Source organism: Megalops cyprinoides, chromosome 6 (assembly GCF_013368585.1).
Source record: "Megalops cyprinoides isolate fMegCyp1 chromosome 6, fMegCyp1.pri, whole genome shotgun sequence".
NCBI classification, from domain to species: domain Eukaryota; kingdom Metazoa; phylum Chordata; class Actinopteri; order Elopiformes; family Megalopidae; genus Megalops; species Megalops cyprinoides.
In genome coordinates, this window is record NC_050588.1 from 9,657,296 (window position 1) to 9,675,491 (window position 18,196).

Consider the following 18,196-nt stretch of genomic DNA (forward strand, 5'->3'; position numbering starts at 1 on the left):
GTATTGTGATGAGAAGGACATGTGTTAAAATCCTGGATGGAGGACTGTTAATGCACGCTGACCTGTCTCCAAAAAGCTGCAGCTGTAGCAATGTATCTTTGGACAAGAATGTCTACCAAGTTGATCATGAACCTAAAACTAATATCATGTCAAATTGCTATGCATTATGACATTAGCTGAGGCGATTTGGTCACTCAATAGGTAGCCACTCCATTCTATGCAAAGGCCTCTGTACTTTCAGACTCTTTGCTTTCTTCCCACAGCCAGAGCTGATTTCATCCCATGCCTCTGCCAAATTTAATCTTAAATCTTGGTTAAAAATAGCAATTTAGAGAACCAATCAACTATCACTAAACATTTCTGAAGGAATGGCGATGAGTAATATGTGTTATGATCGCATTTGGGTTGAATCAGACAGATAACAAGGTACAGCACAATGTATCTCAGTGATGTCACAGTGCTCCTGATCAACAGCATGGCTTAGAAAGTGTGGAAGAACACGATTCAGAACCACTGCAGGTCTGTTTTCCGTTGTTTCAGGTGGTACGTGTTTCCCGAAAACCACCTGAACGTGTATGCAAAACCAAGCAACCGCCAGCCTCCGTGAGGCGCTTATGAAAGGGAAAACAAGCTGGAAGAGGAAGCCATGTCCAAGCCTCACTGCTCGCTGTGCCAAGCATGAATGATTGTAATGGAAGCAGCTTGCTGCAAAGGTATGCCCTCTGCACAGGGTCCCAGTCGGGCAACAGATCCTACCCTGTGCAATCTCCAGCATCAGGGCAGCTCCTCTAACCGCTAGGCCAGTAACCCTGTGAAGCTGGGTATATCCAGCTGGACCTGTGCATGGTGTATGTGTCAGGGTCCTGGTTCTGGGGCTCCATGTGGAGAATGGTGAACTGGAACAGGTTGTGTGCCCAGGTCAGCCAGTTAGCAGATTTCTTGTATCTGGCTGACACAGGACAATAGAAACCCCCCCCACTGAGAGGTTTTACTCCCTCTGGGGAATGAAACAAGAGGATTTCTTTAATCGCTTCCAAAAGGGGACTTTGAAAGTCCTACTCTCAAGGGTCTTGCTGCCGCAAAGTCTCTCGCTGTAATCTGTTTGGGGGTCCCATGTTAATGGCATCCCAGATAATTGAGGCTTTTAACCAGGTCTTTACATTGAGCTGAGCCCCTTCTGTTAGCCTCACGACATCATTAGTCAGTGGTCTATATAAGGCCCGTCCAGCATGTTGGGGGTTCTTAAGTTTACCCCCCTCACTGTGTTGGGCATAGAGACACGTTCAGTCGTGATTTGGCCCCTTGTGTTGACTGGTGTCTGAGGACAAGGGATGAAGGCCACTGGACCAGCCGGAGAGGGACACGGCACAGAGAGAGAGTCAGACATCATGATTCTGCTCATCCCAAGCGGGTCCAGCATTAAGGTGAGGACCAGCTTAGAACATTCTACACAACTGCTTTTACTTAAATAATTTCATTATGCCTGTTATATTTCATTCAGTTCCAAACCAAAGGCTTTGTGATGACTTCACAGTTATAGGGTAGTGTCACAAGCCAATTCTCATGTGATCGCGGGCAGTGGTGCTTTAAGCACGCTGTCGACAGCGCTTTCAATGACAAGCAGACCGGCAGTGCTGGAGCCTGTCACATGGTGAGAATGTACATGCTTGTATGTGTGTATGCAGCTTATGTAGGTCCTGTATTTAAGCATGCGCAAATGTTTCACACGCGTTTCACACGTATCACGTTTCCCTCTCTGCGTGCACGTGCACGCACTGGTTCCGCTACGCACCGTCACAGGTCCGCGGGGCATCGGCGCACTTGACCGCTGACCCCTAGTGACCGCCCGAAGCATGCGGGAGGGATCCCTGCCAGGGGTCGCCGAGGCCACGCCCGCCGGCCCTGGAGCTGCCTGCCGATGCAGTCGCACACATACGGCCATGGTCATTAGGCCTCCCTCTCCCCAACGGCGTGACACTCTGATCTCCACTGACGCGAGCTGACACACTCCCCAAAAACACCCTCTGCGACTTCCTCCCACGCAAGCACTCTCCTGCGCTTTTCTCAGGAATGATGCATAATGCACCACGCTGTATGGAGGGGAGACCGGGGGGGGGGGGTGACACTTGGCTTTTTTTAGCCACGCTGGCTAAAATGGAACCTTCGAGCTCAGCAGGAAACGCGCGCCGGGTTCCCATCCACCGCTGGGAAATGAAGGGTTAAGCCCGCCTGTGTTCTCTCCTCACGCTCCATTTTAATCCCTCATGTTTTATTCATGCTTTGTTTCCCTTCTCCTCGACTCCACGTGAAGTCTCTCCTGCGCTGGAAATACAGGCAGGCTACTGGGTACTTGTACAATTTTTATGCGCACAAACTCTCATGCATCAGATCAGGCTTTCTGCATTGCCTTGTGCACACAGTGGCTTTCTGCTTCCTTCGCTTTAGTTTGATTGCCAAAAAAAACAGAGACAGAGCTTCCTTCTATCTGTCTGGATTGGAGAGGGACAAATGACAAGAAAGCCTTGGAGTCGCCGAGAGCCTTTGGGCATGAGAGCAGGCCGGCGTTGTGGGAGGCAGAGGGGACCCCAGACAAGCTCCGTGAAAGTGCAAAGCCTTGTTGTCACTTTAGGAGCTCTCTTTTGTCGCAGGCCCGTTTCAGCAGATCCATGAGGCATTGATCTACAAGGAAAGCAGACCCGAAGCCTCATTGTTGGGCGTTTGATTGAGCCACCAGTGTTTTTAAACCACATACCAACCTTTAGAAACACCACATTTAGCAGCTTGCAATCAGCCAGCAACCTATGATTTTTTTTTGCAGCTTTGTTAGTTAGCGGCTCATTTCAAAATCACTGTATTCTGTGTTAAGCGCAATTTATTCTGACATTAACATGTTGGGAATGCTTTTAAAAACAACAGACGACAGTGACTCACGCATATTTGCAATGTAGGCTGTATCAGTAATAAAGTCATGGAGGCACATCTTTCTAAATGGAAGAAGAGCAAACAAGACAAGCAAACAGGAAGCGAGGAAGGTGCCCGCAGTAACCTTCCCTACACTGAGCAGGGAAGCAGTTCTTTACCTAAGAGACCGTTTGTGCATGGGAAAAGCCCGGGTGCTTATAGGGGCGCGGCAGGGATCTACATCCAATGAAGAATAGTCAAGCAGCGTGTATGGTCGCCCGTCTCAGATTTGTGCATATTTCTTTTCTTTGAACATGTGAATGTGTGTGTGGGAGGTAACACAGCAGCACCTGGGAACTGAACCTGCAACCCGGCCAAAGCCCACCCCAGTACAGAACAGAACAGCAGAATGTCACCGGAGGAAGGGGAATGCGCAGGACGCCAGGGGCGGTGACGAGGGTCCTCCTAAAGTTATCATCCCTCGGTTCCTCAGTTAGAGCAGGCGACCCCCAACCTCTGTGTGACGAGGAGAGCAGACCAATCGGCGGGTCCCATTTTTCTCCAAGCAAAAGAACAACAGTACTGCAGAACATTAATTACATCCCCCGGTTTGATAACTGTCATCAGGGTTTTCACGAGGACAAGGCTGAGGCAGACGACTCCCGCTGCTTTCGATCTCTCTGCACCTCGCACCTTTTCTCTCTCTCACTTGCTCTCCCTCCCTCTCTCTCCTTCTCTCTCATCCTCACACACACAGTGAACAATAACTCCCTCAGCCCTCTGTCTCAGATTGCAGCTGAATAGATATGAATGCACATTTTTTTAATCCGTTTGTCCAAGCCCCTCAAAACCTGACCACAAAAATGGCAGGGTTGAAAAATCTTCTCTCTGTTGCTTGGGAATCAAGCCCAGCTGGCTGAAGGCCACGTTTCTTTTGGGCTGGAGGTGAGCTGCCAATGCAAGCAGTCTTATGAACAAAGAAATGCCCTCCTCTCCACCCCATATCTAATCCAACCTGGACTCTGCTGCTCAGAAAAATGATAATAACAATATGATAATCACAGTAAGATTATGATAATAACAATAAAATGATTCGGTGCTTTGTTCTGTAACGTGAGGCAGGGGGAGACTGTGACATCAATGACATTAGTGTCTTGGTGGTGAGGGTCCTGACCAAGTGACCCAACCCCCTGAGATGGGGTTAGACCTGCTGGGGGGGGGAGCGTCAGAGTGGACAGCTGTCTTTTTGCTCAAATGATTATTCTGCCATTCCGATGGAGCTGAATCAGGGGTGTGATCACAGTGCTGTTTTTGCAATGGCAGTGTGCAGTAATATTTTTGTGCATGAGAGACAGTGAGATGATGCATTATTGGGTCAATTTACACTGTATATGTACGCATCTGTGTGTGTGTGAAAGAGAGATGGAGAGAGAAAATAAGAATATACTCTATGATATGTGTGTATCAGCTGCCTATGGCACGTGCTTCTTAGCTCCTCGTGTTCTCTCTCTCTCTCTCTCTTTCTCCACTCTACTGCACACCCACCCAATGTTCTACATACATCACACACACACACACACACACACACACACACACACACCCACACACAGTAGAGTACAGTAGATCAGATGGCTTTATGGTACAAACACAGAGAACTGGATTCAGAGCTCACACTTGGACAGAAATGAGCAGTAGGGAAATGTTCTTAACGAGTGTGCACTTCACAGACACCAGATTGACTGGTTTCCCATAGTTACGCGGTTATTCTACCACTTAACCATACTGCGTGGCTGCATCGCCATTTCGCTCTGCCGCCTGGCGTAACGCTGCTCTTCCATTTCAAATAGACAGAAGCTCAAAACCAACAGAGGAGGAATGAACACGAATACACATACAGCAAGCATGCACACACACACACAAAACACAGATAAACTACTCAAGCTCCCAACCATACAAGAAGTGTACGGTAGCGAGCAGCAATGTGCGGAAAGTGAGCGGATTCACACTGGCTGACTGATTTATTGATGGAAGCAAGGGATTTCAACACAAACAGAGAAGACGCACGCACGCACCCACCCACACGTGTGCGCGCGTACACACCAAGGGTGAGCCAGACAGCTGCAAATCCCCCCCCCCAACCCCCACAGCCTTCCACCATAACTGTCTACAGAGTTGCAGAATAAGACAGCTGAGTGAGCCAGGCGATATATGCAGAACAGCAGTGCCGAGGAGCGGGGCTGTGTTTGCTGCGCGCTCGTGTGTGTGTGTGTGTGCCTGGGATCGCGCTCCCTCCTTGTGCGGTCTGTAACTGAGCGCGCCTTTTGAGGGGGTGTGTGCGCACCGCCGTTCCACTGCTCCACCATTTTCAGAGAAAAACATGATTCCTCTGCCGAGGCTCAGAATAAGAGGGGAGGAGAGAAATCTAGAGAGAGAGGGAGAGAGAAAGGCAGAGCGAGAGAGCGAGATCAAGAAAGAGAGTGAGGCTGTGGAGGGTGCATGAGCGAGAACAAGGAAATGGTGTGGGGGGGGGTAGTCAGAGGAAGGAGAAGAGGAAAAAACAGTTTAGGACTAAATAAATAAGAATCTCCCTCTTTCCATGGCAAGTCATCACACACTATTATTCTTTTATCAAACCCTGGATGTGAAGGGCAGCCCTCCCTCTCCTTGTCGGATCGCAGGATTGGCCAGGCAGTGCAGGCAGGCGACCAATGAAATAGGTGGTTGGCGGGGGGGGGGTGCTTCGGCGGGGTTACTATATGCATGAGCAGGGAGGCTGGCTGGGGGGTGGAGCCACTGAGAGAGCGAGAGAAGGAGGGAGGGAGAGGGAGAAAGGAAGCGAGAGAGAGAGAGGGAGAGCGGAGAGAGAGAGTGGCAGAGCAGAGATTCCTCAGCACTGTCACATCCTCGCTGACCGGGCTGCCGTCTCGGGGAGCGTCGTTGTCGTCGCCGCCGTCGTCGTTGGGCCACTTCCACGATCCCAGCGCGGCGTTCTGCACCCAGCATCCGCGCCAGCTCGCCCCTCTTCCCCCCACCCCCCCACCCACCCCCTGCTCCCACAGCTTCGGCTAACCTCCTCCTCCTCCCCCCCCCACCCCCCCTCCACAAACCCTCGCATCCTCCGGAGCCCTGTGCGTGTGGACTGCTGGGGCGAGCAGCCGTCTGCTGACGCAGGGATGGGCTGTCGGCACTCCGGACTGAGGTTCGGGGACGGAATGGGGGTGAGTGCGTGCGTCCGCGGGGGTTGGGAGCGGGAGCGGGGGCGGGCGGCACCGGGTTCACGCGTCGCGATCGAGCATGTGGGCGCGGGGGTGACGGTCAGGGAGCTGGCCTCCCCGGGAGGCGCTTGCATGCTCCACGGCTAAGGGGCACGGGCTGCCGGCCTCCAATCTGGCCGGACGCCCGCTCCAGGTAACAACGAGGGAAGGGGTGCCCGTGGTTTCTTGCAGGGGCGTCTGGTCCAGATTTAGGCTCCTGCGTTTGTGTGCTGGCATTTGCGTGCGTGCGCATGTGTGTGTGTGCATCTGTGTGCAAGCATGTGAGCGCGCGTGTTTCTGCATGTGCATTCCATCCTCAGGCGTGTGTTGGTGTGTGTGGCTTCGATGGAACGTGATTCATGTGATTTGAGCTGAAGATAACCAGCAGTGATGGGCCCAGCTCTGATCTCCCCCTTAGTAGCAATCTGCTGCCTTGAAGGGAAGGGGGGGGTTGTTGGGTTAGGGGGGTGAGAAGTTGGGGCTTCAGGGTAGTCAAGGAAGTCAGCGACAAACTCTCGATTCATTTCCACAAAGCTCCTGTCTAGAGAGAAACAGTGAAACGCTCTCTGATTTATATATTTATGGCTTGTGGTATATGACATTCAGTGTCTTTGAAAGGAGTCTGAATGTGGGCTTAATAGATGCCGTTCCACAGAAAACATCACCGTTACACAATAGCATAAAAAGCCTAAGCTACTGCATAGCATTTTCCGGGGGGCATCTCTGCACATGCAAGGAAAACACAACGGTCAACAGCGGCATCTGTGTCAGTTGTAGGAGGGCTGAATAATTTGTTCGTATCCACCGAAAAGCGTTACGGTTGTCGCGCTTGCAATGGTGACACGTCGTCGCGGCGGTGCCATCGGCCCCGGCAAGAGGATTACATGTTCACCGCATGTGCCGTAAGGCTGTACCATGTTGGCGGCGGGGCGAAACCCGCGCAGACGAGGGAGGCAGGAGGCGGGGGGGCACACGAGGGTTCACCTGCTTATTCGGCGGCCTCCATCTTCACCTCGCATTTTGGACTGGCCCATCTCTTTCCCCAACACGCACTTGGACGATAAGTGTGCAGGCGGCACACATGCTACCTAACGAATCCCGTGTCACATACCATGCACACCAAACCTAGACTGGGGCATGGTGTCTGAGGGTTACAGGTCATTGTTTGCTGGGCCCTTTAACTGGCGTTCTGTAATGCACTTTTAGTGGGGGTACTGTCCCTGTCCTCTGATGGGGTTATTATCAGAGGGCAGTGTAGTGGAAAAAGCCGTCCTGAGTTGCATTAGTGGGGTTTTGTGTAGTTTGACATACATGTTGGTCTCTCCTCAAGAGGAGAAAGGCCCCCAGGGCAGTGTTTGAACCAATCAGCGGATTAAGATATTGACATCGGCCAGGAGGAGAGATATGTTGCTACAGTGTTTGAGTAATGTTGTCATAAGATTCCCATGACACTATACTGTTACAAAAATTTGGCCTGTTTTGTATTGGCTCAGTGGATTTGCTGGAAATCTGCTCCACCGCCAACGCTTCTCATGGCTTTGTGTTTCCAGGTTAACGGGAGGGATCTGTCCCAGGTCAGCCAACGTGAGGCACTCCGGATCCTGAGCACTTATGAGCAGCCAATCACGTTGCAGATCGAGGGGCAGCGGGCCCGTGGACGGAGCCTCCGCCTTCACCAGACCTCGGACTGCAGCACTCAGACGGAGCGGCCCTGGGAAACGCTCAGAGGCCTGGGGGTCACCGCAGGGTCAGCCTCCAGGGTCAACACCTACATAGACAAGTAGGCACTCTCGTCCAGGGATGCGGGGGTGGCGTTTGGCAGATTCTTGTGTTCCTCGAGGCACTGGGGTCTCTCTTGTGTTGCCTGCGTGTAGAAAACGGTGGTAACCAAGGCAACAATCAAATGTCGGAGCGACGTTCAGTCTTGTCCAGGATCTGCTGCACTGCTGGTGTACCACTGCAAAAACGTTGTGCCGCCACCGATCTGAAACGTTTCACTGATGTTACAGAACATTCCAGTGACATCAAACGTTAACGACTTGCTTCTCTTTCCCAGGCCCTGCCACAGTCACATGACCTTTCCACGAGTCAGCTGCTCCAGAAACCAGTATCTTCCCAGTGTGCACTATGGCATGGAGAACATGGCGTACAAAGTGAGTCACCCGAGTGGTTTTCCTCTTTGTTATTTATTACTCCTGACTGAAATCGCTTGCCTTATTTGTAACAACATTCTTCAGAGTCTGAGGAAAACGACCCTTAATTTGGTCAACATATTGGATTCGTTCTGCGACCAAAAGAACCATTTTATTTGGTTAGCATGGATAGACTTTACAGGCCAGGTCTCCCTGGTTACAGTGCTCTCAGTGGATTGAATCCTCATTTGTGTCATCTGGACAGATCAAAACATTTTGTTGCATTGAGAAATTTGAGGGCGCAGGTCTGCTTAAGCTAGTATTCGGGTTCTGTCTGTGAAAGGTGCAGATGAGAGACATTGGCTAGCAGCATGGGTGGCCCCACACCAGGGTTTATTTCCAGTCCCTCAGTCCCTGCCACAGGGGGGCCTCGCACCACCTCAGGATTCGCCAGCTCCACTGAAGGCATTGTTAGAGTAAGGAGGCGCAGTCCCTCGCCTTCAGGTGCAAATCGGCCCCTAATCGAATGGACTTTCAAATCCGAGCGGGCGTAGCGTGTGCGCGGCGACCGCAGTGATCCTCGCCCGCTGTAGAGTTTGCCTAGCACCAGGGAGCTCAAGTGGAAATCCTCCACACGCTCGCACACACACACACACACACACAAACCGAGAGACACACGTGCTCAGTAGGCGGCAACCAGGCAGGTTTTAATGAAATCCCCTTCGAGAGCACGAGGAAGTGCGGCATGAAACGCAGCAAGGAATAAAGGGAAGAACGCTTTGCCGCCTTTCTGCGCATGAAAACATCCTCCCGTATCTACATGACTGAATCTATCGGCTTCATGCGTAATACACGGAGACTCAGAAGTCTCCACGACCGTATTCTCTCATTGCATGTCCAGCCTGCATTTACGATAGAAAATACAGCCGTGATCAGGATTCTCGGTGTTGATGAGAATTCTTCCTGTTACGTGTGGCTTGTGCAGCAGAGATAAAGATACACGGCTCACTGAAGCACAGAAACTACAAATCTAAAACAATTTTGCATCAATAGTTTTACATTCACCTGGGTCTAGACCTTGGCCAGTTAGCGCTGTAATTAATGGCCACGATTATATTTCAAGCACTACTTTGTTATATTTACATACTAAGAATTGTTATGCTTGAAATACTGTGTAGTCTAATGTGAGTATTTCTCAATTTAATGAGTGCACTCATGACACAATACAATTTGGTGAATGATTATAACGGTTTCGTTGTTTGATTCCTGGTAATGCATTATTTATGGTTTTATGCAAGCGTTATGTAATGCAAGGTGCACTCAATAAGCAGGAACGCCGCAGAACATTTTCTACCGAACAGCCTGTTGTAAAGCTATGGCGGGTCTAATGAAAGAGTTGGAAGCCGTTTCAGAAATTATTCAGGAAGTCATCGAAATGCAAGCGCTAGCTACATATTTAGGAAGCTAGCAGTCTCCGAAAAATTACATTTTTTCCATGAGTGTAAATCATATCCAGATCAAACAAATTATTTGTGGTTTTGTGTTCTTAATGTTTACAGAGAATCCACTAAAGGTTTTTTATTTTTTTTTATCTAACTACTAAATCAGATAACAGAAGCATGACGGTATTGCTCAAGGATTAAAGTGTTGCTATATCTGAAACCCTCTGGGTACCTTTAGACTCCAACAACTGATCCTGGATCAGTTTATCTAACCCTAATCCCACCCCTATTATTATGCAAAGGTAGCTGAAACCGTCAGATGGCCAGTGCAGGGGAGAAGAATAAAACCTTTCAAATTTATCATGTATCATTCAAATGCAAGTCTGTCACCTTCTGATGTGTCATTTAGGCGCAAACTGAAGTGCAAGAAATTGTGTCATTTCACATTGTGCTACTCATTTGGTGTCCGAGAGATAGCCTACGCGACTGTGATATCTTTAGTCTCCAGCATGTAAAGTTCAGAATCAAATCATGATTTTTTTTTCAGAGACACATCCAGGGCCACACCTTTAGGAAATATTTTAGAGAAATTTCAATAACAACATCATACATTTTGGAAAGTCAGTGGAAGCTTCTGGAACTACACAGAGGGCTCTGAAGGCTTCCTGTTTCCCTGGGGTATAAAAAGAGGTAGCACATAATGGTGGTCATAAAACAGTTCACAAAGTGACCATTTTTCAGAAACATAAGCCTGCTGGTACAGACCGCCAGCAGTGGCAGGAAAAGCAGGCAGGTGTATCGTGCCACCACGGAGTGTGTTGGGGACAACTCTAAATCTGAAGGCAACAGTTACAGAGCTCCAAAACAAAATGTCATATTCAACATAAAATGTGTTAAAAAGTACAATTTGAGGTTTCTTACATGAATGTAGAAATCATGCCCCCCCTCTCATGGCAAACCACAAACAGAGGAGCTTTAAATTTATTAAATGACGTCTGAATCACAATTGAAAGGATGAGTTCTTGTCATATGAAGTGAAAAAGCTTTTGGGACACGTTGTTGTCATTTAGCAGACACTCTTATCTAGGTTGTAACATAGATTAGAGTTTTATCCATTTATAAAGCTGGATATTTACTCAAGCAATTCTGGACTGAGTATCTTGCCTAAGGGTACAGCAGCAGTGCCCCCATGGGGAACTGAACCAGCAACATTTCGGTTATGAGCTCTACTCCATACCACTGTGCTAATCAGAGTTTATTTTGGCAAGAAAAGCTTACTTTTATTAATTGAAGAAAAAACATGCCCTGTGTGGAATGTGGATGTCTATTATGTTTTACATGTATAGGTCCTGGAGCCCTTCAGGTAGAGGGTGTGTTGCATCCAACACATATCAGGAACCTGGTTTTACCAAGAAGCTCAAACTGGGCCAAAAATGAACATCCAGCACAACGGTGATCCAAAGCATTCATCTAAATTTGCTGGGAAAAAGTTAACTGGTACAAAATGTCCTCAGCTGTCTATCTCAATTGCCAGGCCTCAATCCAATCGAACATTTATGTTGGGATTCAGAAAAGTAGCTCACAAAGGGAAATAAAAAATCCAAAAGACTTAAAGGAATCCTGCCCAGATGAATGGTCAAAAAGCCCCTGTAAGAATTGGCAGAACCTCATGAAAAACTACAGGAAGTGCACTGTCAGTGTAATCCATCCTGGAGGAGGATTTACAAAATGCTAACCACAGTGTGTAAAAGAATATTCTTTCTGGAACTAGACTGATTATTTTTTAACAACATTACTCTACTTTATACCATTCTATTAAGATAACAATGAAATACTATATATTTTTCTTCTTGTTCCTATTTAATCAGGTTTTTGAATAAATGTGGAGGGCACTGTTAGTGAACTGTTTCTGCTCCAGTTGAAACTGTCTTTTCCACCTTTGCCTGTTCCAGAACCCTGAGTTATCCAGCTGTATGCCCAAAGGACAGAGCTGTTTGATTGGATGCTGCAACGCCAATATGGAGGAGCCCAACAGCTTCATGAGCCAGGTACAAACTTAGCACGGCACGGTGTTATGTGTCACTCTTAAAAAATGCATACAGAACACAGTGTATACTGCGCATGGTTCTTTGTAAAAAAAAAAAATATTTTCAGCATGTCTGCAAGTAGAATATCCATAACACAGCCTCACACAGTGTAATCCCTGCCTATCTCTCTGTTCCAGACAGAGGATGAGGACTTTGCGCTAGAGAGGCCTCTGGGCTACTTGCCCTTGATGCACGAGCTGGACAGTGGTCTGGGCTGGACTGATGGTAGCCTCCACCAGGGGGAGCTGTCTGGGCTGGAGACGGAGGAGGGGGTAGAGGAGCGCACCAGCCGAGGCGGCTCCCCATCCTCCGAGTCCTTCATCTCCTCCGAGCTCAGCGACTCCGGGTTTTACAGCGTCAGCACCGGGGAGTTCCGCCGCTTCCAGAAGCTGCTGGAGAGGAAGATTCGCCTGTACCGCGCCAGGGCCATCTCCTCAGGGGAGCAGAGGGACGGCCAGAAGGGCCGCAGGGGGCTGGAGTCCATCCCCGAGGCACTGACTCTCCAGCCCCAGAGCATCCACCCGCCCAGGCCCGGCCCCTCCGGTGTTTCCCACAGGTGCACCATGGGTACGTCCTCGGTCCAGTTCAGGAAGGCTGGGAGCCCCTGCCTCAGCCGGTGCAGCTCCAGCACCGGCTCCCTGCTGCCCCACCAGGCTGGTCCCTCCAGCTGCAGCACTCCTTCCTGCCAGCGGAGGCCGATGTTGCACCGGAACCCCTCCACCGGATTCCTCAGGAGAAGCAATACTCTGCACCGCTCCGCCCCCCACATAATGGAGAGGAGGCGGGCGAGTCACCCCACCTCCCCCAACTACTGCAGCGTTACAGTGCATCATGGCAGGAGACTCGTTACTGACTTCCCCCGGAAGGAAGAGCTAACCCAAAACAGCTGTGTGGGCACTGAGATGAGGACCAGTCCCTTGCAACGAGGAACCACTGAGGACAGTCGGGGCATTTTACCTGGGGACCACTGCTGCAGTGCCAATAGCAAGTTGGATAGCAGTGAGAAACAGGCCATGAGTTTTAGCAGGGGGGTTCCAGAGAGGGACAGAGAGAGGGAAAGGGAGAGGGAGAGGGAGAGAGCAAGAGAGCGGGAAAGGCGATTCCACACACTCGGTCACTCGCAGGATATCCACGAGACCTGGCCCAAGCCGGCCAACCGCTGCAGCCAGAGAGGCCTCTACAGCACTCTGGACAGCCACTCTCCCAGCTCCAGGAAGAGCCTGGCCACCAACCCCCGGGCCCTCCGGAACCAGCTGCTGAAGGAGCGGGCTTCCCGCCTGGCCGACGAGCGCGGCGGGGTGACCACGGACGAGGAGTCCCACAACGAGGTGAAGACGGGCCGCTACTGGAACAAGACGGAGCGGCGGCAGCAGCTTCTGCTGGCCCGGGAGCAGCGGCTGCTGCAGCAGCAGCAGGCCCGCGGGGGCCCCGGCAGCGGCGCCGAGGCCCACCACAGCAGAACCGTGCTGGAGCTCAGCCACAGGAAGCTCAGCCGGCTGCGCAACCGCAAGCTGCTGGACAGCTGGACCACCGTGGAGGAGCTGCTGACCCACGGCACCCGGCTGGGCAGCACGGAGCAGATCCTCTGCCCAAGCTCCCTGCTGTCCGTCACCACCGTATAGCCCTGCCGAGCGTGTGTGTGTGCGTGCGTGCGTGCGTGCGTGCGTGCGTGCGTGCGTGTGCGTAGTTGATTCAGGTGTGGCTACCTCCTGCTTTTGGTATTTGACGTGTTTGCGAACACAGTTGTTATTTTTAATGTTATCTTCGGCACTTGTATATTTGCTGTAAACAATGGGATGGGATGGTTTGCACTTTTTTCTGTACCGAACTGAGGGCAGAACTGATTTTTGAAGACACCAACCTAAGCCATCAGATAACGCGTGATTGGTAGACTGGTGCCACGATGCTGTGTTTTTATCCTCAGAAATGTCTTAGGGTGATAGGACTTCCAGTAGTCCTGCAGAACAGTTTGAATCATTTATTATTTAGAAATGTGATAAAGATCACTGTATTTGACATTGTTTTGAACGAGAGGATCTAAAATCTCTATTCTTGTATACGTGTCACGTTGGCTGTGATGTTGAAGCATTTTAGCCTCATTTTATTTGTTACGTTCATATGGTACTTCCAATAGCATTAAGAGGCCAGCACAATTATAAACTCACATTGTAAGATGTGTCTATATTATTATCCAGTCAGTATTTATAATAACTCAAGTTTTTTTTCCAACATATTTAACAGATGAATTATCGTCACATCACTGCCAACAACTTGAATTTGAGTAGAAGTTGCATTGTCTGCACTGTATTTCTTTCTCCTGATCACTGTTCACATTTGAAGAAAGCTATAGGGAACACCGAGGGGTATTTGCACTGCTTTTTACACTGCCTCTATAGAAGTATCACGTTTACAACAGCTCACTTTCCTAAAAAGGATGAGTTAGAAATGACTGGGATGTAACGGCTGAAAAAAAAAAAAAACAACAACTCTTAAGGTAATTTCTAATCACAATCTGTTAGAAACTCAGGAAACGCTTCGTGTATGTAGTATCTAGATAATGCACAAGGACATGGGCTCCTTTCCTGCATGTAGGAAATGCAGAGGAGGAGGTTCTATGACTAAATACAGCACTCCCACTCCACCATCTCACATTCTGTGCTATGCTGTGCATTTTCAACCCGCAGTTCAATTGGCTCACCGAGAGCGCTCTCGCGCGGATTGTCAGCTATATATTCTTTTCCGAAATTCTACCACGTCACGACGTCGCAAAGACCTCACTCCTAGTCCAGCCAGCAGCTGTATTTCCCCACGAACCCTCTCTGGTTCTTTTGAACACGGCTCTGACATGTCCTTTCCCCTGCTGGAGCTTGTCAGTATTTTTGTGTGGTGCATCATCATATGCTGCATGAGTCAAACTTTCCGAACAATGTATGAGAGTTTGATGCCGTTCTCTGCAGTGTGTGGGGATTATTGTCACCAAAAATAGGCCGTTAAGTGAAAGCAAACCCCTGCAGTTCCAGGGCACTGAGTACGCTTTCCACAGCTTCGATCACTACCCCAAGCTGACTCACTCCGGTTCCTTTGTTTGTGAAGTCACTCTTTTTTGGATTGCTTGTTTCTACTTTTGAAGATACCTTTGAATATAATGTACATGTGGCTGTAATAAAGATGACATTTTACTAGTGATATAACACTTGGGAGTTTGGAGGTTTCAATCATACTACTGTAATTCAAGTTCACAATTCCACCTGAAGTCCTGAAGGGCTGCAAAGAAGCAGGTATCCTTTGACAAATGCTACACTAGCTAACGCTCGACCCAGACAACTACCATGTATCATTTTTTTACAGTTGCTTTCTTACCCCCCTTAAAATACCTTGTTGAACTGAGTGACTAAGTGCTTAGCTGACCACAGCCTGGGTCGAATGTTCTGTAATCTGAACGTGTCCAGCACATGTCAAACAGATTATCAAGTGACTTCAAAATACAACATCACAGCAGCATGCTTGCAATCTTGACAGTTTCAATGAGTAGCAAGCTTTTAACATTCAAGAAGGCAGTATGAGAACGATATCTGAACTGCACCCCCTGTGTATCAACCTTTACATCTGGGGAAACTCTATTCATCACAATGGACCTGGTAGAGTAATAGTGAATTACAGTCCAATGTCACTTTGGAGTCTAAATAAACATTCTGAGTAGAGAAATCTCATACCATCATCTTTAATGTCACTATAATGATTGTCAAAAATAAATCAATTATGTGATTTGGTCAGGCCTACTTAGAATTGTACAGTTGTGTGTTCTGTTACCCAATGATACCAGTGGATTTTAATAAGAGTGATTAAAGTTTAGTTACTCAAAGGTGCAACAATGCAGAATCCTCACTTTGGGATCAAACCCACAAATTCACAATTCCAGAATATAGTGCCCACATTACTACTCCACGCTGCAACCCACAGCTTAATGGCAACTAATGCAGTTCTTTTGTTATCATCTCTAGTGTATTAGGGGCTATCACGCCCTAGCATAATTCTCAGAAAGTATTGCTGTACTTCTAATTAAGCTTGTGCTCACAGTAGCTGCTATTAGCTTTAATTATCTCTGACACAGAACACAGGGATTTGCAAATTGCACAATATACTCTGCTGTGCATTGCTGACAGTGCTACCAGGCTTATCTAATGCTGTGCATGAAACATTCTGATTTGATGATTATAAGCCGTGTCAGCCAGGTTCAGCAAGAGGTCCTAGCACATTTTCAGGAATAACGCCCTCGTGAATAACCATCATCCCCGATCACCATACCCGTTCCTCTTGGTAAAGTGGGAGCCTAAATATGCAGACCCACTCACATCAAGAACATTTGTACATCATCCTGACATTGATGAACTGGTTGGTTGAGCTCGGCATTAAAATAACTATGGCCAACATTAGCATTTGAGGAGCGCCTGCTCATGAATATTCACATCCTCTATCTGGCTGCCGTGCCTGAAATGCCTCCCAGAGCATCGTTCTCGGCTCTCTTGTCTGAGCGCCCACTTCCCTTCGAAGCCGCATCAGGCAGCGACTTGAGCACTTTGTGTTAAGCACATCGGTTCCACGGGATTACATAAATACACATTATTAAAGCCTCCCTTAACCGCCATGCGACGCTCTAATCACAACACAGCTTGACTTGCACGTCACTCACTCCCGTCCCCCCTGCAAAACACAGGCTGCCTAATTTCTGCCATTTAGGGGAGCGGGGTGAGCGCTTGGCAGAGATGGCGGGTCTGGAAGCTTTGCACTGGTTTTGTAGTGGTCACCGATTCATACTGTGTACGTAGTCTGTCCAACAAAAAAAAAAAGCCGTGGAATTCTGTGCAGAACAATTACACAAGGAACTGCCCTGAGGACCCACTGCTGTTCAAAAGCGTCTGTGCTTGTTCAGTCACCCTTCTCCTCAAATCTCAGACCAAACCTACACATTCTGGATGCTTTCTCCCCTTCCTCTATTTTTCACTTTGAGGGGAGGTGCCATGTTTAAGACCCACTGGTTGCAGAGAAGCAGGAGCACTGCACTGGGGCCTCTCTCTTCACGTCTCTCTCCCTCTCTGTAGAGAAGCTGAATTACAAATCCTGTTTCACCCTGGCGTTGTCATCAAAAGCCGAGTCCCTCATTTCCTGCTGGAAGAAAAGGCCTCAGATGGGCAGGGAGGCTGAGGCTTCCACTGTCCAACACTGTGGGAGAGAGCAGCTGGGAGGTGGTAACAATGGATGTACTATTCAACAGAAAACAGCCAGAATCACACATCTATGCTTGGAAAAAGTAACGTGTGTCAGTATGTGGTAAAATACGAAATCTGAAAGGAACATTCTCTTGATAAAGGTCCAGCTATATGCTGCACGTATTCAGTTTACAAAATAACAAATCAATTTACAATGTTTTAACTAGGATAACAATGACTTTACTTTCAAATGTTACCATTTTATGTCTCTCTCTATTTTAGAGTTATGAATTTTACCACAGAGCGGCGAATTAATTAAGATGCAGAGAACCACAAAATGACAGGCATGCAGAGGTTGTTTCAGAGAGGCCAGATCTAGTCTCTGGCATCCTTACACCATCTCTGTTATTGGTTAACTGACCTGTCTGTCACTCTTACATCATCACTGACATTGCCATTACAGTTACTGAGGTTGCTGAAATGTTGCACTTTTTTTAAAACCCCACTGCACTTCATCCACTTAAGTACATTTATGTCTGTCACCGAGGATTAAAATAGGCACATTTTGCATGAAGTCAGCATTGTTAAATGGCAAGCTTTCAAATAAATTACTGTGACTGTATATTGCACAGCATGAATAGTGATTCATGACTTCTGACACAGACACGTTAATATTGGCTAGTTATTAGCTATCCTGCTAATCATAAACAATCTTACAGTTCAGTCGAGAAAGCACATTCCTGTCAACGGACACCCCATTCCCACCACACCAACCAATTTCCCACTGCCTTCTGGGAGGGAACACAAAGCATGTCTGGTACCCTCCTTTTTGATGTCAAACACACAACAGCCACATGCCTTTACGTACTCAGGTTTTTTTTTCTGTTTTTCTGTCTTTTTGAACAAACGGATAGAAATTCGTGGAACCCAGCACGAGATCTCTCTACGTCACATTTCATAACCCTTTCACCACACTGAGAATGTTAACTTTTGATTCCAGTGACAACTGCTGCTCCATACTCCAGAAATTAGCAGCAAGCAAAGGGAATTCCGAAACCTATGGAATCCACTATATATGCCAGCTTGTATTCACAACTGGCATGCCACATGGTGCTCATTTATCATAATCAGTAAAGATTTTATTAGCTCCAACAGCAATTCACATTGGTGAAG

General features: G+C 48.4%; 1 protein-coding gene across 1 annotated transcript; it reads left to right on the forward strand.

The window, feature by feature from the left end:
* The first annotated feature begins 1,331 nt into the window (after nucleotides 1-1,331).
* LOC118778931 (E3 ubiquitin-protein ligase PDZRN3-like) lies at nucleotides 1,332-13,438 on the forward strand. The gene is made up of 6 exons (XM_036530733.1): nucleotides 1,332-1,424; nucleotides 5,961-6,119; nucleotides 7,706-7,935; nucleotides 8,212-8,308; nucleotides 11,682-11,777; nucleotides 11,954-13,438. Exons 1-6 carry the CDS (start codon nucleotides 1,332-1,334, stop codon nucleotides 13,436-13,438), a joined length of 2,160 nt encoding a protein of 719 aa, XP_036386626.1.
* The last annotated feature ends 4,758 nt before the right edge of the window (nucleotides 13,439-18,196 follow it).

Coding starts and splice junctions, on each gene's coding strand:
- LOC118778931 (XM_036530733.1), top strand. CDS start 1,332: ATGAAGGCCACTGGACCAGCCGGAGAGGGACACGGCACAGAGAGAGAG. Junction 1,425..5,960: donor CAAGCGGGTCCAGCATTAAG/GTGAGGACCAGC, acceptor CTGCTCCCACAG/CTTCGGCTAACCTCCTCCTC. Junction 11,778..11,953: donor CCAACAGCTTCATGAGCCAG/GTACAAACTTAG, acceptor TCTCTGTTCCAG/ACAGAGGATGAGGACTTTGC.